This window comes from Neophocaena asiaeorientalis, unplaced genomic scaffold (genome assembly GCF_003031525.2).
Source record: "Neophocaena asiaeorientalis asiaeorientalis breed wild unplaced genomic scaffold, Neophocaena_asiaeorientalis_V1.1 scaffold483, whole genome shotgun sequence".
NCBI lineage: Eukaryota > Metazoa > Chordata > Mammalia > Artiodactyla > Phocoenidae > Neophocaena > Neophocaena asiaeorientalis.
In genome coordinates, this window is record NW_020175631.1 from 844,320 (window position 1) to 870,092 (window position 25,773).

A 25,773-nucleotide genomic window follows, 5' to 3' on the forward strand; every position below is an offset into this window, starting at 1 on the left:
CTAGAACTGCTGATCAGAGAGTGGCTTGATAAATTCTTTCCCAAAGTCTGTCAACATAGCCTAGACTATTTCATAGGTGATTTATGCCTTCATGCAAACCTCAACACATGTACATATGCATATATATTTATGAATATATTTATGAAAAAGAAATGCTGTTGTTGATTCCCTTTGAAAGAAACCATTAGATTAGTGGGTTTCTATTACTTAAGGATTCTTACATGCCCTATATTCTCAACTTCTTTTTTTCATAACAAATTAATATTTTCATAAGCAGAGACAAAAGTTAATGTACTGTATTATTTTCAGTGTGGGTATCATGAAAATGATATACGTATTTTTAGGAAGATATGATATGTCTTATTTGATGATTTTTTTTTTTTTTGCGGTACGCGGGCCTCTCACTGTTGTGGCCTCTCCCGTTGCGGAGCACAGGCTCCGGACCCGCAGGCTCAGCGGCCATGGCTCACGGGCCCAGCCGCTCCGCGGCATGTGGGTTCTTCCCGGACCGGGGCACGAACCTGTGTCCCCTGCATTGGCAGGCGGACTCTCAACCACTGCACCACCAGGGAAGCCCTTGTTTTATGATTTTATTTCCTTTTTTCTCTAACTGTATGTTCCTTGAAAGAAAAAATTCTATTTTTTTTTATGCCCCAATGCCACCAAGGAGACAGGATCCTTACAAGATCTATTGTTTTATCTAGAAATTATTTTTTATCCATCATCGTGTCCCACTCTAGACCCAAGAGTAGAAAGTCCATGTTGGTGAGGTTCAGACAGGCAACATGAGTGAATAAAGGAAACCAGACTAGAAGGGACAGTCCTACTCAGCCCCTATCAGTGCTTCCTAGATCCTCTGACTTTTCAAGAAAAAAGAGAAATATACATTATAAACTAAAATCTCCTGATTCTTAAATGTTAGCATCTTACTCATTGTTAAATATTATGTGAGCCAAGAATATCCTTTTCCAGGTCAGTGTCCCACAAGTTTTCCACATCTAGAATAATGTTTCTTAATATAACTAGACAATACATTTCTTAAGGTGATGGAATATATCCTAGTCATCTTTTAATTCTCTCACTTTATACAAAATAATTATAATAATATTTAGCATTTAGTATACCTTTACTGTTGTCATGTCTTGCTAAGTGTTTTATATATGTTACCTTGTTTAATATTCACAATGACATTATCAGGTGGGAACTAATTTATCCTTATTTTATAGCCTAGTAAACAAAGTTTAAAGAAGTTGATGGAACTGCCATGAGTTGCATGTCTCATAAGCGTTAGAGCAATGTTTCAAACCCAGGCAATTTGCTTCTGGGCCTGACCTAGGCTTGAGCATTTGCCTTAGCTAGTAGAGGTGGTGCAAAACAAAATAATTTCCATTTTGGTTTAAACAAGGCAAAGATAACAGGAGGGCCCATTCACTACTGTCCTATAAATTGCTCATTAAATATAAGTAAAGTCCCTCTATATAACAAATGAATTTATAAAATATAGTTCTTTCATGACTAGTTTATTGCACTATACTGTAAATACTCCATCACCTTTCCCCTCTTTATTACTGAGATAACACAGAGACAAGAATGAAGTATGGAAAATGTGTAATATGTTTTAGTGTCTGTTCCCTAGAACAGAAGATGTTGGATACATTGCTTGAGTGGCTCAAAAATAAATTGGGAAATATTGTACTATCACAACTCATTTTGTAACATTGCACTGAACAGTTCTGGAGTAACTGGGTGGGGGAAATGAGTCATAGTTTTGTTTGCTGAAGAAGGTGGTAGAAAGAATTACCACACTTCATTTTGGTGGATGAACTCCAGAAATGAATTAAGAACCTCAATGTTACAAGATAGTCAAGCAAATTTTCCGATTGTCAAGTTAGAATTAAATGATAATTTGGGTTTTAACAACAATATTCCAAAACAAATAAAAATAAAAACAAATAAAAAATAAAAACTACCTTTGACTACATGACTCCACAATTTACTAATGCGGTTATTCTAATGTTTTACAGAAGTAATTTCCACTCAGCAAAGCGATTTTTTTTTATACCCTTCAGAGAAGTACAGTTGTGTAACTTGCATTTTGACACACATGGAGTTGTATTCTTACAGTCTACTAAGCCAGATATTGGTATTTTACTCCTGGAAATATTTTAAGCATTTACCTCTTACTTGTGAGTTCCTCGTTTACTTTGCCAGACCAAGTCCGAAATAATAGGAGCACACTAAACCTAATTCTTTCAAAGGCAAGATACATATCTTTCCATTAAAGATCAATCAATAAAGTTATAGGTGGAAGCATGGAAAGAATGATATCTTAGCTTGATGTGACTAGAATTCTAAAAACCCACACTGTCCTGGAATATCATTTGCTGTACCATTTAATAAGATAGCTGCCTGTTTGTTTTCTTTCCTAAACTGTCAATAAGCAAAACATTTTTCTGAACTTGCCCATTTGAGGTATATTGGGCATTTCAAGGTGTTAAACTTATATCTTTCACAAAAGAGAGTTTTTTCCCTATTTCTCCTTTAATGAAAGACATCATTTTGGTAAACAAACATATACTATAAAGCTCCTGACAATAGCCAAGAAAACTTTTTAATTCATGTTGTTTTAATAAGAACAGGTAAACATGACATGTCCTTCACAGTGAATACTGACATTTTCAAAGGCCCAAAGTTCTCAATTTGTGTTCTGTTTACTATTGACCTGCCCATAATATTGCTTAGTTTATTTCTACCTAGTAATCCCTACACATAGTTTTTTTTCTCCAGAAAGTCGTCAACTGTGAGTATGCAGATATTTATCATAAACTAATGAAAAGTTTCCATGGCTTTCCTGCCTTCATGGCAATAGTAGGATCACAGTACAAAGGACAGAGATCTAAACCAAGATAATTTTCCAAGAGGAAGGTTAAAAGCATATTAAGAAAGGCCTCTCTGAATTATTGGCAACTTATGATCCTGGAACACAGAGCTGGACAGGGTTTGATTCTCTATTTTTGTGTTTTTGGACCTACTTCTGCTCTCTTCCAGTTCTCTAAAACTGCTAATGCAGACATCATTCATTCATTCTTTTACTTTCAAAAATTTATTAAGCATCTACTATGTATCATACATCATTAAAGAGACTGGAAAAAGAATGGTATACAAAAATGGATCAGAATCTGTTCCCATTGCCATAGGTGAAATATTTTTTTCTGAGTGAGAAGAAACCTTCCCTATCTTCCACTCCCAGTCTCCCTACTACTACCACTATAGACTGCCTCTTTGTCTTAGAGAGTCTGCTATCCCACATTTAGACACAAACACATACAAATGAAATTGTCTGTGAGCGAGTACATACTGCACAGATCTTTACCGAATTTTCTTAACACCAGGCTCTATGTTAGACCTGACGACATAACCTAAATCAAGACTAGCTTAGGTTGTCAAGAATCTCACTGAGATGACACTACATTTCAAAATATAAAGGAAATAGAAAATAGAACTTAATTTTCTAGGTCATAACTTTGACATGACTTTCATATTTCACAAAGAAATAAATGAAGGGTATTTGTTCACTCAATGGGTAGTGAATACTCAAGGTGCATTATGGTTACACTAATGATGATTTTTCTGGCATTGAAAATCTCCACTGTTGAGTAAAGTGGCTATATTTCAATGTTTAGCAAAGACTCTATCTTGGAAACCCTTAGAGCAATAGACTGAATAGAATTATATTTCATTGTTAAAAGAACCTTGGAGATTTCATGTTCTCTAACAGAAACTGAACTTTAGGGATTTGGAGGCAGTGGTCTCTAAATATGACTGCAGATTGAAATCACCTGGAGAAGTTTAAAAACAATAGTGGCTATACCTCATCCCTAGAGATACTGACTTAATTGGTCTGGGTGTGGCCTTGGCAGCAGAATTTTAAAGCTCCCAGGTGACTCTAATGTGTAGCCAACATGGAGAATCAGTGTTATAAGGTCTTGGGTTTAACATGATCAGTCGTTCCAAACATTTAGAGTTATAGATTTTTCCCTGGTCTAATTTCTTCTGTCTTGTAGTCTTATGATAAGATGGCAAACTGCTGATGGGAATGAAAGCCCAGAGAAAGGAGCTTCTGACCTCTGGTATGGAATTCATTTTCGTGTATAAAAGAAGATATTTCTGAAGACCTAGTTATTTTGGACTTCTGATGTTTACGACAGGCTGCTTCATGTCTTTCTTCTATCCCTCACATATGGCCAACATTGTGTATTTGTGTGTGTGTGTGTGTGTATGAGAGAGAGAGAGAGAGAGACACAGACAGAGACAGAGAGAGAGAGAGAGAGACACAGAGAGAGAGAGAGAGAGAGAGAGAGAGAGAGAGAGAGAGAGAGAAATCAAATAAGAGAACAAGAGAGATTTGGAGACTGAGAAATGGAGAAGACTCTAAAAACAGTCCCCTGCTCCTATCACCACTATAGACAGTTTAGGATTTTAAATGCTCTGGGCATTTGGAGACAGTTTGGCAAACTGGTGCCAAACTGTTTGTCAGTATATCACTCATAATGATTCTATATTGTACAGGACTGCTGGAGATTTAGAGGTGAACAACAAGACAAAACAAATCCTAGCAAAAGAGCTTTGCCCCAGAGGCTTGGAGAACCTTGGTAAGTGCAATAACCTCTTCCTTGGCATTCCAGTTGAACTCCCCTCTCAATCCAGTTTATAACCATGATAAAACTGTAATCCCTGCTTGCAGAATGATTAATGCCCACAAAGGGTTTAAAGCCAATTTTCAAAACCAACTTAAGATAATGTTTTTATTTCAAAACTGGCTTCTTCTATGAGTTGTTTGTGTCACTCTTATGGCACACATTAAGCTGTGCCTGGTGTAGTATTTATGTAGTTGGCTTACCCTGCTGATTAGAACGGGTGGTTACTGAGGACAGGATCCATGCCATACTTCTCTTTGTACCTATAGATGTAGCAACCACATTGTACAAGGTAGGTTCTCTAAAATATTCGTGGAATTCTGTGCAGTTCTTTGGGTCTTTTTAAAAAATGGAACAATGTATTTAATGGAATCTCTCCAGAGTAGGGTGGATGAGTGGGGAGTAAAGGGATAAGAGACAGATGGATACAACATTTTTTTATAAAAGCCTGAAAGCTTTTTCTTATATTGACCCATAATTTGCCAACAATCAAGTCTAACCAGATTTTCCAGCTTCCACTTTAAGGTGAACGTAATGTGTGCTATTGGAACTTAATACAGATACTTACATACCTTGAAAAATATCTATGCTTTATTATTAATGGGCCTCAGCAAATTTATCTTTGGTTATTAAAATTCTATTTTTAACCCAGAAGCAATTTTAGAAAAGGTTTTAAAATTTTGCCTTAGTATCAAATATTTATTGTAAAATTTGGAAACCAAAGATGGTTATTGCTTTAAAGGTAATTTCATCTAAGTGTTTATGGCACTAAATTTCATTTCCAAAGCATATATAAATGATGCATCTTAACTCTAGGCCATCTTTAACTCAATTCCTCCTACATGTTCCATCAGCACCTAGGCTCTGAGGCTTTCACCATTTTGTGAATGAGTCCAGGCTAAGCTTAATAATCTTTTTCTTAATTCAATTAAAAAAGAAGAAAAACCAAAGAAAGAATGTAAGGAAAACAAATGCAAGGTGATAAACTGCTAGATAAATATATTTTACACCTTAAATTCCTGATGTAATATCTGAAATGTCTATACATAACTATATGTATAGAAAAGTGTCAAATACATATCAAAAAAGTAGAAATATATGAGATGAAGTAAGTCAATCCAGATCATTATAAAATATCTATAAAGACAAACTGTTGAAAATAAGCACATTATAAAAGGGACATAGATATTATACACATAATAAAAAGATAATTATTTCCTTTCACCTGAAATCAGAATATTTTATTATTCTATAGCAAATAGGTATGTGCTCCTTTGTCCTTCAACAAAATAGAGCCTATTGAATGTTCTTTTCCTCCTGTAATAGAAAATTGCTTACGCCACTGGAGTCAATACAATTAAATGAATAACCAAAGTATATGACTAGCATAAAAATCTATGCTAGATATCAGATTAAAAAACATAACTTTGTAGAACATATGCATTATCACATCTCCCTGGAAAAGATATGCATAATTAGATTTTCACACAAAGGTTTTAAAACTCCAGTCATATCAGCAGGTTTTGAGTTCTAATGGAAAGTGGAATTGATGCAATTATGTTGAACAGTGGCAGGAAGCATGGCTTTTAAGAGAATCAGCTTAAACAAAAAAATCCCAGTTGCATGTGCATTAAAGCTGTCAAGACTCTAAGCTAAAGATCTGCCCTCTGTGCCAGCTAAACCCCTACCCGACTCTGGAAAGTACTGTAACTTTCTGAAGTCTTGCCAAGCCCTTTGCTTGAAAATAACATCTTAATTGGTTTCTACTAATAAAATTCAAAATGCTCTTTTGGTGATGATAATACATTCATTGTTTTATTCCAGCTTAATGTTCTGGTCTCCTGAAATGTTCTGAGTATTACTGTTCAGGGAAAAGAAAAAAAAAATCCATGAGTTTGAATTTATGGAGCGACAATCTGGCTGGATAGACCAATAAAAGTTGGAAACTTTTGATGCCAGAAAGACTGCTTCTGAAAAGAATGGTTCTATTTAAACCTAGATTTGTAGATAATAGCAATGAGATTCCAATCTCTTCCCATTGTCTGCATCTTTGTTACATAATAACATTTAGGTGTGAATACAGAACGAGGTTGATGATGTTTAGAGAATGCTTAAGGTTCTTACTGGCAACTGACAATTAATTATCCAAAGAATCTTTCAAATCAAGAGATAATTTAAGTCATGAGGTTTTGTTTTTGCTAGAATTATGACAAATAGCATATATTTAAGAGGATGGAAAAGTTATAAAAAGAGCTTCAAAATATTCACCACATCATATTATCAGAACTTTTGCATGCCTGGTCATCATCTTAAGTTTCTTTATTAAAATATTTTCAATCCAGTCTATTGAATGATTTGCATACATATAGACGTAACTCTAATTCCATAATGAAATTCAATGAAAATCTTTTTTATACAAGCCAATTTTATAATCACTTTACTACTACTCACTTCTTCATTAAAAAAGAAGTCCCTCTGTTAAGAATTACAGTTCTGTGGAACTGTAATAGTCTCTACCATTTAAAAGAAGCTGTGGCCACATACACCACTTCTACCTGACCCAAATAAGCAAGGAAAGGAATACTAGGATGTTCTACTCCCCTTACTCTCAGTTTCTAATTTTGTTAGTGGTGTCTTAAAAGCTTCAGACCCTTGTATTCATCATAAAATTTCAGCAATGAATGAAGTCCCAGCTTGGTGCACTTCACACAGTTTGTATAAAGTTATGTCGATTTACAAAAGAAAAAAGGGATTTTCTAATCTAAATTTTGCAAAGATTTTTAGAAAGGAGAAGCTCATAATGAAAGATTATGTTTCATATGCTATAATTGGCACACTGCTAAGTCTTTGGTAATTGATGCTAACTACAGTCACACTAGCCACTTGGGTTGGAAGACTTTACGGCTGTAAAAGAAGCAAATGTAAACAAATTTAGGTATTTATTTAACAGTGCCTTTACATATTATTTTTTTCCATTCGCTCCCTTTAAGTTCCTGTTTTCTGTGCTAAGGATGGATTACCTCCTTCTGGCAGCAAGTCATTTTGTTCTCACTATTACTAGCCATAAATAATGGGAGGGAGGCAAAGCTCAAATACAGAAGCCACCAGAGTTTCTTGCCCAGGTCCTCAGCTCACTTGCACTAGCTATTACTGTATAACTAAGGGTTACAGTAACATTTAGAGTACTAAAGTGTTTGCCAAGCTAATTATCCAATTATTAAATGATAAATTTGTGCTAATTATAACTTTAAAGTAAGAAAACATATGAGTAACACATTGAAAATGATACCAGGAATACAACTCTTTTCTTCGCGACTTCTCAGTTTTTGTTATATGCACTTACAAGAGAACATATACTTAGAAAACACCAAAACGATAATGAAATATAATTGATCTTTACCCACAGAGTATGTGTATACATGTATGTGTATGTAAAGATTGTGCATTTATCTTTACTCAGATATATATCCCCTCTCCATAATTCATTTATCTTTAGAAAGTGAAAATCTATACCAAGGAAAGAGGAAGTTTTTCATGAAAGAGTTTAACAACTGTTTCTTTAGTGCTATTACTCCTAAAGAGACTCAAGGTTTTCTTTTTGCAGGATCAGCAGTCTGACCCTCTTCTTAGCTAAATAGCAATTATCTTCTGTAAAATTATATTGCTTTGACTCCTTTGGCCTATCAATTCCACATAGGCTAGAGAATTGACATTAGCTATTACATTATATATAAGCTTAAATATAAGCAATCTTATATCCAAAGTCTGGTATCTGCTAATTTTTTATAAGAAAATAGTTTCAGTAAAGTAGTAATTTAGGAATTAATTAGGTAGAATATTTTACCCTTTTATTATCAAGAATCTTAAATGCTAGAAAATGTTAAAGTTGAGAAAGGCAAGAATATTAGGCACTTTCACTGGCATCACTTCAAACCAGATCTTAAGGTGATTTTAATGATTGTTTCTTTCTAAGATAATACATAGAATATTCTGTTCTGAAGATTGACAAAGGGGAAAATGGAATCCTAACGTACAGAGCACAGCAAGTGAAACTCTTGACTACAAAAGCAGTAACTTAGGGAAAGCAAGGCAAGGAAAGTATGTTCATTAACTTACATGAAATAGAAACAAAAATATGAACTTCTGGTATTTATGTATTGCCTCAATCTTTTCAAAGAAAATTTACAGGCATTTCTAATATGTTCAATATATTTGAAGCCTGACATATAATAATCCATAAATTACTGCTAAAAATCAGTAGTTAATTAAAAATGTAAGGTATGTTCAAGCTACAGTGTTGTGCATACTTTGAGGAAGCAAATAGCATGTGACAAATTTGCTAATATTGAAATTAATGGCCTGGCATTTCTGCAGATTTTGTAATATACATTTGCAGAATGTCTCTTATTCTCTACATAATTAGTTTTCTTTTTCCTATACCATTTCCCTCTTCCGGTCTTGTCTCTGTTAGCATCAAGCTGCAGATCCTTAGCCAAGACATTTAGCTCCTTGGGGCCTCCATGCCCACCTATTGCCTAAGCATTCTGTAATAAATGAGATAACATGTGGAAATTCTCCGAAAAGTAAAAAGCACCCTGCAGAAGTAAAATATTACTACTGAGTGCTCAAAGGCAGTTAATTCTTACTGAATAAGGAGGGAGTGTAGAAATGATTGTTTCTGAGCATGCATCTTGGAAATGTAGAATGTACTTGCCATCTTTTACAGCTCAGCACATTGTTTCATGGCTAGTGCTGCCCTAAAATAGCACATGGCTCAGCACTCAGCTCTGCCTTTTATATGCCCTTCTTGCCAACTCATACTCTGCCTTAGAAAATGTCTAACCTTTCTGTTCCTTGCTTTTAACTGTTTTCATTAACAGCAGAGGTTCTCAGTAACACATAAATGGAAATGCAGAAGGCAAAAGAGTCCTGGAGTTTGCCCAAAGCCTGCAGCTCTCTTTATGAATACTTTTATTTTTTGACAGTAATGGAACTAAAATAAAAATGACTGGATTTTTTTTAACCTCATTTTATAAGAGATATTTGGAAATTGAAAAAACTGAGTGTGTCTCAGTGCTATAGTTAGTTGACGCTGCAATGGTATCCATAAAAAAGAGCACCTGAATTTTTTTTTTCTTTAAAAGAAAGTATAGGCTATATTGAACTTAGGGGGACACACCCTGATAAATCTGTATAGTGAGGTAAGGAGAGTGAATAATAAATTTTTCTATAGTTATCCTTTGTCTGAGCTCAGATTTGCTCTCACAGCCACAAAAGGAGACCTCACCTACAGCAACAAAATAAACTTGTTCCAGAGGGTGATTCCCTCATCCTTACCTTGATGAAACTGAAATTGAAGAGGGAATTAGGAATGGTGTACAGAATGAGTTTTATTTCCTTTATTTTCAGGAAGGCTTGCTGTTCCAAGAGAAGAACAAAAATATACTGACACCCTTAACATGATAAAGCGAGTTATAGTGTGACTTCCCCAGAAAATGGTTTTTTATTTTAATTGTGATTTTTGTGGACCTTAAAACTAATTCTAGCAGTATCTGCAGAAATGGCTCTGGCTCTGGACTCTGACTGCTTGTGTTTTATCATGTCCCTTTCCATTCCTGTGACCTCAGGTAAGTTACTTTCTCTGTACCTCCATTTTATGAGGATGAAAATAGTGCCTAATTCACAGTGTTGTTAGAGAATAAAATGAGATAATGTGAATTATTTAGAATAGTGCCTGGCACAAAGGCAACATTAACGTTAGTGATTATTATTATAATGAATACAAATAAATTATCAAAATATTTTAGAAACACAGAAGACAAAATTGTAGCACACATCTATGAAGGATGGAAAAATGCATATATTTAGTTCTAGGTATATTTTTCTAAATCAAAACTGCAAAGAAAGTCTATGTAACGTATCCTATTATCCACACTTGTGAAAAACATATCCACATATTTGATCAACATGTAAAATGGATTTAAAATAATCTATCAAGCATCACTTGAGCCACCTTCATTTGACAGTTCAATCATAAATATTCACATGTATCTATGGATAATCATGGAATATGATGCATTTTTTCATGGAATTGCTATAGTTGGTTGACTAAATTAACAGAGCATATAAGCTCGCTCTCCTGATTTCAGATTACTGAAGCATCCCTCTTTGTTCCCAACTGCAGGAACCTTGTACCTCTAGGAATGGCTTAACACCACAACATCATCTTTTGGCAACAGAATTAAGCTTATTGGATTCTGAGAAAACTCACCTAGAACAAGAATTACTTTTTTATGACAGGAAAATATGTTTCCAACTTTTTTTCTAAAAATCATTTAAAAAGAGATCCACAGCATATCACTGTAATACATTTCTGTCCTAATATTTCCCAAGAGACATTCTGTGCTATACTTAAAACTTCTCTCCTCCAATTCAAGGCTATGAAACAGATTTTGTCTTATTTTGACTACTGGAGTCCCATGTCAATATATACCTTACGGCAAAATAGACATATGAATTTTTTGGCAATTTCTTCTCATTTTCTATTCCTACAGTATTTTACAACTGTTTTAACTTGCTCTTTACACCACAAATTTAGTGCTACTCTAAAGATTCTTTATGCTTTAGGTAACATCCAACTCTCACTTGCATTCATCAATCCCTTCCTGAGTTCAGTGACTCTCTCACAGGGAAGAATGCAAAGAGCTTCTTATTCACACAGCACCCCTTGTTGAGTTAGGTTTATTAAAACATGCAGGTGTTATTTAAGATGTTTAATTGACATTTAACTGAGACCACTGGCAGGGAAATTAAAGGAAATTGTAGTAACACAAGTTTTCCCAAGAACTAAGTATTTCAGAAGATTCAATACAACCAGAGTGAGCATTCTCCAAGATTAATGGAGTAATCAAGGCTTTATTTTTATCTCTTGGGCAACCAGTAGACAAACTGTTTTCAACAAATGTACCTTGCAATGTTAATGCTACCAGAGTTCATAAAGAGGCAATTTATTGTTTTGAGTTTATTGTCCAATAACAATTTATCAGCTTTTGGATTCAGCCTACTAGTTCACAGGGGTCCTTTCATTTATTGTTTAATTAACTAAGCTTTCTGTCAAATGAGGCAGATATTAAAAGATAAAAGAAGTTTTGTAAAATTCCATCATCTTTCATTTGTATACTATCAATGACCTGGAGACTTTGACAGCTTTATTAATTAAAATTCAGCACTAAAAGAAGGCAAAAAGAATCACAAAGTAAATAACTGAAAGAGCTTATAATCTTATGCAACCCTAGTCTCTACACTGAATACACTTTTTTCCCCGATACAACTCACACTGACATTTTAATGTTTTTAAACCACTGTCATGCATATGTAAATGTAAATGTAAAACTCAACTTTGGGCTGGAAAATTGGCCAATATTAGCTATGTATCCAAATAGCAAAAATCTTTATGGAGTTTTAATCTTTTAATTGTTTTTTTCTTTTGAGTTTTAGGTAATTAGTCACAGGCTTAAATGGGGTGAGGAACAGTTTAGTAGTAGAAAGTCTTTACTGAACATAGCAAGGAATTACTAGCAGTCACAAATAATTGACTTTTCTGCCATGCATTTAACTATCAATGAATTTATTTTTGAGCATTCATAGCTTTATAAAGCAATTTAAAATATTTCCATGGTTATCTTGATAACTCATAAGAGTTTTTTAGAAACTCTAAAAAGAAAACTTGAAGTGGAGCCAGACAGCTGTCTATTCAGTAAAATGATATTCAGGCTTTTTGAAGCTTGTGTTTTATTGAGTGCACCTTAGTCTTATCCTACTTCTTTATTTCAGAATATTATCTTTCTAGATCTAAAAACATAAACAAAAATGATAATCCAGTATTTATCAGGATTACTTAAAAAAATAAGGTCTGATAACTTAGAGGCTTGTACTAACAAAACCAAAACATCCACATGACTGAATTAGTGCTTCTTTGCCAAAAAATCCACCTCTGGCACAGCAACCCACAATTAGGAGGGATCTCACAAATATAGAGCTTCTCCTTGAGGAGTGAATGGTTTGTGCTCCATATCAAGCACCCCAACCCTTGGGACTTGCACAGGAGACATGAGGCCCCATAATGTCTGGTTTTGAAAACAAAGGGGCTTATGTCCAGGAGACCCAAAAGGCTCCTGGGAAGTGAGATTCTGCTATTAAAGGGCTTTTACATACAGACAACTCGCCTTGGGACTCAGCACAAAAGTAGCAGTTTGAAAACCTCCTAGTCTATATGTGAAGGAAATTCATTTGCTAATCTTAAAGCATCTGCTGGAGGGGTAGTGGCCTTTTAGGACTCTCTCTGGGGATGGAGGTGTTGGTGGGTGACATTTTTTGTGTTCTCCCCTCTACCTGGCTAGTACCACCAGGCACATACTGTCACAGCACTTTCCTGCTGCTCTGCTAAATCTCTGGCATTCATGACCTGCCCTGTGTTCTCCTGCTGCCTTCTAAAGCTGGAAGTTGCATTACTGTACTCTTCTGCTCCATCTCTAAAGATAACATCTGCAGATGCATCATGACCCTGAGTTGTCCTGCTGCCTCGCTAATGCCAGCACGTGTGCACAGTCCACACAGGAGATGCACTCTGATCACGTGCCTCTGGTGGCCAGGGGAGCTTTCGTTTCTGGGCCCTACAGGACTGAAACAATCAGAGAGTCAGTTCTTGGAAGGCTACCACACCCAGGGCATTAAACAGACAGCAGAATGAAACACAACCCCAGTCTTTCTGTGAAAAAAGGCCTATTTTCTTGAGCTTCAACCTGAGGGGGAAGCTTAAGGTTTGCCACACATCTAGAAGCTATGGAAGTGCTCTTAGGGAATGTAGGACAGGGAATGCCATCATTGTATTCTCCTCCCTCGGCCTCACTACAGCTCACTGGTGCCTCCCAGAAAGGAGTTTATACACTCATCTGGAGCCCTGAGTTTTGCAACTGTCATCCAGGCGACACCTCCACATCACCTGATCTGGAAGACAGCAGGGCTTACATTTGTGGTCCCACAGAGCTGTATATATTTGCATACTTTAAAAGCTGCTATCTGAGGGTATTCTTTCCAATCAGCCTGAAACTAGGTGCTCTCTGAGATCCCTCCCTATGGAACACTGATGGGGCTTGGTACACCCTCAACATCTGTGACATACCAAAAATAAATCAGGCTGCTTAGACAATCACAGGGGTTTGAGAGACACGCAAGAGTTACTGCAAGGTTGAACAACAAGGTTCATCTCCTACATAAGACCACTCCTTTGAGACTGAGAGAGGTAGCTGTTTCATCTAATACATAGACACAAATACAGAGAGTCAAGCAAAATGAGGAAACAAGAATATGTTCCAAACAAAGAACAAAATAAAACCTCAGAAAAAATCTGAATTAAATGAAGACAAGTAATTTGTCTGATAAACAGTTTAAAGTACTAGTCATAAAGATTTTCATTGAATTTGGGAGAAGACTGGATGAACACAGTGAGAACTTGAACAAATACAGAAGAGATAATAAAGTACCAAACAGAAGTCTCAGAATTGAAGAATACAAAAATGGAACTGAAAAATACACTAGAGGGGTTCAACAGCAGACTAGATGAAACAGAAGAAAGAATTGGTAATCTGGAAGACAGGGCAGTGGAAATTCACACAAAGAGGGCAGCAAAAGAAAAAAAGAATTTTAAAAAGTTAAGATAGTTTACAGGACCTCTATGACAACATAAAGAGAAACAGCATTTGCCTTACAGGGGTCCCAGAAGGAGAAGAGAAAAAAGACAGAAGATTTATTTGAAGAAATAATGGCTGAAAACTTCCCTAACCTGGGAAAGGAAACAGAATCCAGATCCAGGAATCCCAGAAAGTTCCAAATAAGAAGAACCCAAAGAGATCCACACCAAGACACATCATAATACACTGTCACAATTTAAAGATTGAGAAAGAATGTTAAAAACAGCAAGAGACAAAAAACAACTTGTTACATAGAAGGGAACACCCATTAGACTATCAGCAGAATTTTCAGCAGAAACTTGGCAGAACAGAGGGAATAGCATGATATATCCAAGGTGCTGAAAGGAAAACCTTCCAACCAAAAATACTCTATGCCACAAGGTTATTATCCTGAATTGAAGGAGAGATAAAGTTTTCCAGGCAAGAAAAAGCTAAAGGAGTTCATAATCAGTAAACTGGCCTTACATGAAAAGTTAAAGGGACTTTTTTAAGCTGAAAGGAAGTGGTACCAATTAGTAACAAGAAAACATATGAATATAAAAATCTCACTGGTTAAGGTAACTATGTAGTAAAGGTAGTGGATTAATCATTTATGAAGCTAGTGTGAAGGTTAAAAGACAAAAGTAGTAAAAATAACTATAACTATAATTAGTTAAGGGATACATAAACTAAAAAGATGTAAAATGTGAAATCAAAAACATAAAAGGTGGTCGGGGGAGTAAAAGTATACAGTTCTAGAATGCATTCAAATTTAACTTGTTTTCAACTTAGAGTAGACTGTTATGTAGATAAGCTGTTATATGTGAACCTCATGGTAACCACAAAGCAAAAACCTATAGTAGATACACAAAAGATGAGAAAAAAATCTAAGCATAACACTAAAGAAAGTCATCAAAACACAAGGGAAGGGGCTTCCCTGGTGGCGCAGTGGTTGAGAGTCCGCCTGCTGATGCAGGGGACACGGGTTTGTGTCCCGGTCCGGGAGGATCCTGTGTGCCACGGAGCGGCTGGGCCCGTGAGCCATGGCCACTGAGCCTGCGCGTGCGGAGCCTGTGCTCCGCGACGGGAGAGGCCACAGCAGTGAGAGGCTCACGTACCTCAAAAAACAACAACAACAACAACAACAAACAAACAAAAAAAGAAACACAAGGGAAGAGAGTAAGAGAAGATGAAAGGAGCAGAGAAGAACTACAAAACAGCCCCAAAAAACAAGTAGCAAATTTGTACATATCTATTAAACATTACTTTAAATGTAAAGGGAATAAATTCTACAATCAAAAGACAGAATGGCTGAATGGATTAAAAAACAAGGCCCATCTACATGCTTCTTACAAGAGACTCACTTCAGACGTAAGGACATACATAGACTAAATGTTAAGGGATGAAAAAAGATGTTTTATGCAAACAAAACCAAAAGAAAGATGGGGTAGCTATACTTATGTCAGACAAAATAGACTTTAAAACGAATAATGTAAAAAAAAAAAAACCAAAGATGGTCATTACATAATGATAAAGGGGTTAAACCAACAAGAAGATATAACATTTGTAAATATTTATGCACCCAAAATAAGAGTACCTCAATATATAAAGCAAATATTAACAGACCTAAAGGGAGAAAATGACAGCAGTATAATAATAGCAGGGGACTTTAGTACCCCACTAAGATCAATGAATAGATCATCCAGACAGAAAATTAACAGAACATCAGTCTTAAGTAACACATTAGACCAGAAAAATTTAACAGATGTATACAGAACATTCCATCCAAAAGCAGCAGAATACACATTCTTCTCAAGTGCACATGGAATATTTTCCAGGATAGATCATATGTTAGGTCATAAAACAAGTCTCAATGAATTTAAGAAGACTGAAGTCAATTCAAGCATCTTTTCTGATTATAATAGTATAAAACTAGAAATCAATTACAAGAAAAAAAAAGGAAAAAAACCCCACAAATATATGGAGATTAAACAACATGCTACTGAACAACCAATGGGTCAATGAAGAAATCAAAAGAGAAATCAAAAAATAACTTGGGACACATGAAAATGGAAATACAAGAAATACAACACACCAAAATCTATGGGATAGAGCAAAAACAGTTGTAAGAGGGAATCATAGTGATACAGGCCTACCTCAAGAAACAAGAAAATATCAAATAAACCATCTAACTTTACATTTAAATGGACTAGAAAAAGAAGAATAAATGAAGCCCAAATTAGTAGAAGGGAGGAAATAATAAAGATCAGTGTGGAAATAAATTAAACAGAGACTAAAAGACAACAGAAAAGATTAATGAAACTAAGATTCTTTGAAAAGATAAACAAAATTTTTCTTTGTTCTTTGAAAAGATAAACAAAATTTTTCTGATGCACCAAAGAGAAAAAGAGAGAGGGTTCAAATAAATAAAATCAGAAACGAAAAAGGAGACTTTACAGAAATACAAGGAACCATAAAAGACAACCATGAACAATTAAACACCAAGAAATTTGACAACCCAGAAGAAGTGGATAAATTTCTAGAAGCATACGATCAGCCAAGATTCAATGATGAGGAAATAGAAAATCTGAATAGACCAATTACTAATAAAGAGATTGAATCAGTAATTGAAAATGTCCCAACAAACAAAAGTCTAGGACCAGATGGCTTCTCTGGTGAATTCTACCAAACACTCAAAGAAGATTTAATATCTATCCTTCTTAAAACTCTTTTTCAGTATACGGGCCTCTCACTGTTGTGGCCTCTCCTGTTGTGGAGCACAGGCTCTGGATGCGCAGGCTCAGTGGCCATGGCTCATGGGCCCAGCCACTCCACGGCATGTGGGATCTTCCCAGACCAGGGCACAAACCCGTGTCCCCTGTATCAGCAGGCGGACTCAACCACTGTACCACCAGGGAAGTCCTATCCTTAAAACTCTTGCAAAAAATTGAAGAGGAGGGAATGCTTCCAAACTCATTTTATGAGGCCAGCATTACCCTGATACCAAAGCCAGTAAAGGACACCAAACACACACACACAAATTACAGGCCAATATCGCAGATAAGCATAGGTGCAAAGATCCTCAACAAAATATTAGCAAACACAATTCAACAATACACTAAAAAGAGCATACACCATGATCAAGTGGGATTTATTCTAGGGATATAAGGATGGTTCAACATCTGCAAATTAATCAACATAATATACCACATTAACGAAATGAAGGAGAAAAATCACGATTGTCTCAAATAAATGCAGGAAAAGCATTTGACAAAATTCAACTTTCATTCACAATAAAAACTCAACAAAGGGGGTATAGAGGGAACATGCTTCAACATAATAAGGACCCTATATGACAAACCCACAGGTAACCTCATATTCAATGGTGAAAAGCTGAAAGCTTTTCCTCTAAGATTAGGAACAAGACAAGGATGCCCACTCTTGCCACTTCTATTCAACATAATATTGGAAGTCCTAGCTGGTGCAATTAGGAAAGAAAAAGAAATACAAGACATCCAAATTGGAAAGGAAGAAGTAATACTGTCACTATTTGTGGACAACATGATTATATATATACAAATTCATAAGACTTCACAAAAAAACTTTTAAAATGAATAAACTCAGTAAATTTTCAGGGTACAAAATCAATATTCAAAATTTGGATGCATTTCTATACACTAACAATGAACTATTAGAAAGAGAAATTAAGAAAACAATTCCCCCTTTATAGTTGCATCAGAAAGAATAAAATACTTTATTTCTATTAATCAAAACCATTTTTGATATTCCAGATAGGAATCATGGATTAGGGCAAAGGATAAAGGGCCAAATGAATGCCGGTGAGTTTGTGCATTATATAAACCTTACCTAGTATCTTTGTCTTACATCACATTGACTAAACTTGAGTCGCATAGCCACTTATACTTGTAAAGAAATTTGGAGGACCAAGACAGCAAGGGAGCATCCCCACTTCTATCATCAATGAAAACACAGACTGCGGCTTTGGAAGACTCCATACACACTACCTCACTGGATCACTAGATAAACTCAGTGAAGTATGTATTCAACACCTACACTGGTGCTATGAATTTTTGAGTGTTAGGATAAAATTAGGATATTATTATCTGCTCTTACAAAAACCAGCGTCAGGAAGAATGCCTTAAATATTAAACTTTTAGTTGTGCATGGCCCAAGGCCAAAGACAGAAGCAGGAGAGACTAATTTACCACAGGAACCATGGAGGAGCTTCTCTTTGTTTTGCTTTGAAAAGCAGGTATGAGAGGAGCTGAGTAAGGCAGGATGACTAAATGTAATGTGCTATCCTGGATGGGATCCTGGAACAGAAAAAGGACGTTAGGTGAAAACTAAGGGGGCTTCCCTGGTGGCGCAGTGGTTGAGAGTCCGCCTGCCGATGCAGGGGACACGGGTTTGTGCCCCTGTCCGGGAGGATCCCACATGCCGCGGAGCGGCTGGGCCCGTGAGCCATGGCCGCTGAGCCTGCGCGGCTGGAGCCTGTGCTCCGCAATAGGAGAGGCCACAACAGTGAGAGGCCCGTGTACAGCAAAAAAAAAAAAAAAAAACTAAGGAAATCTTAAAAAATGGACTTTATTTAATAGTAATATATAAATATTGGTCTATTAATTGTAACCAATGTACCATATTAATATAAGATGTTAGCAAGAGAAGAAACTAGGTGTAGGGTATATGGAAGCTACCTGTACTACCTTCTTAATTTTTCTGTAAATCTAAAACTCTTCTAAGAGTAAAGTTTATTTAAAAGGAAAAAAGAGTAAATACCTAGGAATAAATTTAACCAAAGAGGTGAAAGACCTGTACACTGAAAACTATATACTGAAAGAAACTGAAGAAAAAACATGGAAATGAAAAGACATTCTGTGCCTATGCATTGGAAGAATTAATACAGTTAAAATGTCTATATTACCCAAAGCAATATACAGATTCAATGCAGTCCCTATCAAAATTCCAATGACATCTTTCACGGAAATTGAACAAACAATTCCAAAATTTGTATGGAACCACAAAAGACCCTGAATAGCCAAGAAATCTTGAGAAAGGTGAATAAGGCTGGGATATCATGCACCCTGATTTCAAACTATATTACAAAGTTGTAGTAATCAAAAATGTATGGTATTGGCATAAAAACAGACACATAGGTAAATGTAACAGAACACAGAGCCCAGAAATAAACTCAAGCATACACAGTCAATCATTTACAACAAATAAGCTAACAATATACAATGGGGAAAGGACAGCCTCCTCAATAAATGGTGTTGGAAAAACTGGACAGCCCAATGCAAAAAAAAAAAAAAAAAAAATCCAGACTATTATTTTATAGCATACACAAAAATGTACTCCAAATGGATTAAAGATTTAAAAGTAAGACCAGAAACAAAAAACTCTTAGAAGACAACACAGGAAATAAGTTCCTTGACATCAGTCTTGGTGACGATTTTTTGGGTCTGACTCCAAAAGCAAAGGCAACAAAAGCAAATATCAACAAATAGAACTATATCAAAGTAAAAAGCTGCTGCACAGCAAAGGAACCCACCAACAAAATAAAAAGGCAACCTTCTGAATGGGAGAATATATTTGCAAAACATATTATATATACAATAAGGGGTATTACCCACAATATATAAAGGCCTCATACAACTCAATAGCAAAATTACAAATAATTTGACTAAAAAATGGGCAGAAGATATGAATAAACATTTTCCAAAGAGTCATACAAATGGCCAAGGGGCACATGAAAAGATACTCCACATCACTCATCTTCAGGGAAATGCAAATCAAAATCACAATGAGATAGCTCACCTTAGACCACACCTGTCAGAATGGCTACCAACAAAAAGACAAGAAATAAGTGTTGGTGAGATTGTGAAGAAAAGGGAACCCTTGTGCACTGTTGGTGGGAATGTAAATTGCTGCAGCAACTATAGAAAACAGTGGGGAGGTTCCTCAAAAAACTGAAAATAGAATTACCATATGATTCAGTAATTCCACTTCTAGGTATTTATCCAAAGAGAATGAAAACCCTAACTCAAAAGATATATGAACACCCAAGTTCATTGCAGCATTATTTAAAGTAGCCAAGATATGGAAACAACCTAAGCTTCCGTCAATGAATGAATGGATAAAGAAGATATGGTATGCATATACAATGGAATATTATTCGCCCACAAAAAAGAATGAAATCTTGCTATTTGCAACAACATGGATGGTCCTTGAGGGCATTATGCTAAGTGAAATAAGTCAGACAAAGACAAAAACTGTATGATCTAATTTATATATGGTATCTTAAAAAAAAAAAGTCCAAGCCTTAGATACAGAGTACAGATTGGTGGTTCCAGAGGCAGGGTGTGGAGGGTGGGCAAAACTGGTGAAGGGGTCAAAAGATATAAACTTCTGGGTATAAAATAAATACGTTATGGGGATATAATATATAGCATGGTGACTACAATTAATAGTACTGTATTTGAAAGTTGCTAAGAAAGCAAATCTTAAACTTCTCATCACAAGAAAAATAATTTTTGGAACTTTCTACAATGACATATGGTAACAACCTGTTGCAGTAACCATTCTGCTGTGCATACAAATATCGCATCATTATGTTGTACACCTAAAACTAATACAATGTTATATGTCAATTATATCTCAATAAAAATGTAAACAAAAGAGAAAAGAATATCTCATTTTTAAATAGAAACAATATTTAACACATTTAAAGTAGTCATCAGATTTCATATCTATTCAAATATAGACAATATTTCCATTTTTCTGAAGCTCAGCACCTTTTCTTAAAATTACATGCAACTGATATCTTCTGTCAAATTATGGAGTATTTATTCCTGATTTTGTAAAAGATTACATGCTAAACTTTCTTCTTGATAAAGCAGAATCTTTTCAACAATTATTTCCCTTGTATATTAGCAAGCAGAACAAGTTTTGTCTATTTATATACATAGCCTCGCCTTTCCTTATGACCCTTATTGATCTTAAAGATTTTCTGGAAAAAAAATATACAATAATGTTATGAAGTGTGAATTTGTCAAACAATTGGAATTTTTTTCAAGAAAAATTCAACTCAAACAAAAATAATTTGCATGACCGTTTTATTCATTTGAAAAGGTATATGGCAAAAAATAAGAATTATAAAAATTATGAAATGCAATATCTAATAGGAGTCACAGTTCTTTTTTTATTTTTTTGTTGTGGTACGTGGGCCTCTTACTGTTGTGGCCTCGCCCGTTGCAGAGCACAGGCTCTGGACGCGCAGGCTCAGTGGCCATGGCTCACGGGCCCAGCCGCTCCGTGGCAAGTGGGATCTTCCCAGCCCGGGGCACGAACCCGTGTCCCCTGCATCGGCAGGCGGACCCTCAACCACTGCGCCACCAGGGAAGCCCAAGTCACTGTTCTTTTAACATGCAAGATTTATCTAGCACAAATGTAACTAATTAATAACACCTGAAGTACATTCTCCCATAGTAGTGATGACCATCTGGTTGACCTTGCACTAGATGAATAGGGAAGGCAAATCTGTAAATCATTGTTTCCCAAATGTTATCACCACCACAAGAAGGGATGGAATTTGGGTGGGAGAAGAGATCTCTTATTTCACCCACCTTTAAATTGACTGTGATTCTTAATTGGACAGTAAGACAAGACTGGGAGGATTCTTCTAATGTGTCACTCAGAAATTTTTCATTATGAAATAAATGAAAGTATATATCTGTATGTATTTAAATTAATATATATTCATATATATGTCAACCTTGTACAAAGTTCTATATTTTGATGTTAAGACTAAACCATTTTGTAAGAAATTTAGTAACCTATTCAGTGCGATACTCAGAGAAGTCATAATAAGATCAAAGAGACACTTTAAGTGATAAGAAATTTGGAACAGGATCTCAAGCAGGTTCACTGTCAAATCTCTTAAGAAAATTAATACGAATTAATGATTAAAATATATACATTTTAACAATTGGTTTTGCTCAAGGTACTTTTCCAATGATACTTTGTCTATTATACAGTTCATTTTTGGAGTTTTTTTGGTATTAATTTAGAAACCGTGGCATTTCATTATGCTTGTTGATATATCTCTTTAAAACAGTATTCAAATTAAGTGAATTCTATCTCTCTAGTTATTTCCTAGTAAGACTCTTGGGAAAAATAAAATAGGAATTATAAGACTCTCAGATCATTAGCTTATCTAATCATGCTGTATTCTGCATATGTTATAAATTAAAGTATTATTCTATAAGAATCTATTTTGAGATTAAGAGCATTTAAAATTTTAGATATGCAGAATTTTAAAAAGCCCATCATAATTTCTAGTCACTTTGTAAATAGCAGTCACTGTCCTACATGGTATTGAAGTTTGGTTTTAAAAGATTGTATTAATTTCCTCTGTAAAAGGTAAATTGTAATTGTCTTTTCAAACACAGACCTAATGAATTATCTCTACTGACACACTTGTTGTTAATGTTTACATATTTTGGTTTAAGTTTCAGTTCAAAGAAGTTTGATTAGTTTCAAAGTAATAGAGAGAGCAAGTTTAGATACCTCATCTATGAGACCACTCCATCTTCCTATATGCTGAGAGAAATACAGAAAACTGGGGAGAAATTGTACTGTTCCTTAATGCCTTTCTTTTTTATTTGATTAAGTAATTCATAGTTCTCAACTTAGGAGAAGAGGTGTTGGCAGACTGCAAGATTTGTTAGTAATTAAAAAAAAAAAAAAAGATACTTCAAAGGTCTGTTTTTCCTTTCTTCCCAACTTAACTGGATAGCCATGGGTTTTTGAGGGGAATGCCTAACTCAGAAGCTAAGGAAACAAGTAGAAGCTCACACACTCTAAGTTCTAAATAAGGCCCCTTCAGTGCTTATGATGACCTTGGGGAAAGCACTTGGTGATTTAAGAAAGAAAGAGAAAAGGATAGCCATTTGAGTGATAAGTGTCAGTCATACTGCTGTTTGACATTCAAGATAGAGTTTCAAAGACATCCTGCTACATAAGGCTTGAGAGTATACTATTTCTCAAATGAATGAAAATATGCCCAGTGACACTGAGGTTTATGCAGAGACAGAGCTGAAAGAAGTAATAAAAATATAAATGACCTGACTGGCAGGATGATCTTCCTGCCTGATCCATTTCTTTCTTTCTTTCTTTCTTTTTTTTTTTTTTTTTTTTTTTGCGGTACGCGGGCCTCTCACTGTTATGGTCTCTCCTGTTGGCGGAGCACAGGCTCCGGATGACGCGCAGGCTCAGCGGCCATGGCTCACGGGCCCAGCCACTCCGCGGCATGTGGGATCTTCCCGGACCAGGGCACGAACCCATGTTACCTGCATCGGCAGGCGGACTCTCAAACACTGCTCCACCAGGGATGCCCTCTGATCCATTTCTTATTCCATCTGTCCAATTAGTATGCGTTACGTGACTGACCAAAATCATCCATCTACAAGTCATTTGAACTATATACATTAAAGCTCATGCGCACATTTGGCAAACCATACCCTCAGAGGACCATAAGCCTTTCATGTTTGTGAAAATTTGAAATCACACTCGTTTCCCTAAGCTTCTGAAGAGAACATCTGCATACAACAGCAATCAAAATATTGCAATATTTCCGACTATTCTTTTAGGTCCTTTTCAATTAATTAGGAGACTTTGCCAACCTCAGGAACTCCTCATGGAAATAGAAGAAACACCAGTAGAACAATGTATGGAGAGACCAGTTTTGAGCCTAAGGCCCAATATGTATTATAAAAAATTGTAATAATTAAACCTGCATAGTTCTTTCTGCTGATGAGGATTAGCAGTTAAGGGGTATTCCTCAACAAAGCCAAGTGACTACTAAGATCAAAGGCCTTAGGCTTTGAGTTCTTCACCATCTCCTCATACGTGTGCATGCAAACACAGAAGAAACTTCAAAAAGGGCAGAATATACTTCAAGCATTTTCATAAACAAATGCAAGAGAGGCTTTTGTCTATTAACCAATAATTTAAAATAGCTGTCATCCAAAAAGCTGTCCACTAGATATTTTTAAAGCTAATCAATACTCAATAATATTTTACTGTCTTTAGTAATTTTTGAATCTGGATAAGAAAAAATACTTCAAATAACATTGTCCTCAGAGTGTTTATCAACTTTCTTACCGTCAAATGTTAAGTAAACTCTTGCTTGGGGCTGAGATGATCCTTTTACACAGGTAGAACAAACAAATACTCCAACCAAGACCCAAATTGCCTGGAATGCCATTTCTTCAGATTTACAAGTTAATATCCAAGGGAAAATACCTTTAAAATAAAGATAACAAGTTTGTTATATTTCACTTCACATTTTAGGAGCACACCCCCCCTTCCCACCACACACGCAAAACCAGCAATCTAGACAGAGCACTCTATTCACAAAAGACACAGCTGAACTTTTACAGTCATGCAAACAGTAGGAGGTGCTGTGACTGTTTCTTAGATGTGAAAATTTGGATTTGATTTCATTTGTGTCTGGAAGTCTTTGTTAAAAGTGAAATTATTTCATCTTCCAGCAAAATAATGCTAATATTAAACAAGGCAGCCAGGAAAAAGTTACTGATTCCCAAAGGAAAAGCCAATATTTAAACTTATTTTTCGCTTTAAAAAACACATTACATTGAAAAGACTTGAGAATGGTGCAAATAGGTATTAGTGGATGAAAACTTCTTTTGCTACCATAAATATAGTAGCAGTAGGAAAATCCCACATGAACATTCACTTCCACACACTCATTAGCTCTTTTGGAGTAACCATCTCTGAAATGATATTTCTACACAGAGATCTACTAGTGCTCAATCCTTGATCACTGGAATTAGTTATCTGCCAGTTTATACAGATGACCATACAGCTGTTAAATGATGTAGATGACGTAACCATGGATTTGTGCCAAATTCAAACCAATGACTTAGTGGTGAGCAATCCAGTGAACCATATATCCCTCAATGCATATTTAAAATAAATCGACTAGAAAATGGGCTGTCAAAATGTCAAAAGATAAATCAGAGAGACAGGTATTACTGTTTGAAACTATAGTTATAAAATTGACACATGCTATTAACTAATGTCTGAATAACAAAGATCAGGTAATGTGTAACTTCATATCTATAGGAGCTCTAGTGGCCACAATATGCAAAATAAACTCAGGACCATAAAAGAAACCCCATCATTTTGAATCTACCACAATTATACAATAAGATGACATGACAGAGTTTAATCTAGAAATTTATTTTTACAGGTTACAACAATACTGATCTTCAATATTATGTGGCTTTTAAAATTAAAATTTTACC

General features: G+C 35.5%; 1 protein-coding gene across 1 annotated transcript in view; it reads right to left on the bottom strand.

Moving 5' to 3' along the window:
* Positions 1-25,773, bottom strand: part of SEMA3C (semaphorin 3C) — a 184,044-nt gene that overhangs the window by 156,997 nt on the left and 1,274 nt on the right. Inside the window, exon 2 of the mRNA XM_024731419.1 lies at positions 24,608-24,748. Coding sequence (XP_024587187.1) covers positions 24,608-24,710 — 103 coding nt within the window. The 5' untranslated portion in view covers positions 24,711-24,748. The remainder of the gene's footprint in view (positions 1-24,607; positions 24,749-25,773) is intronic.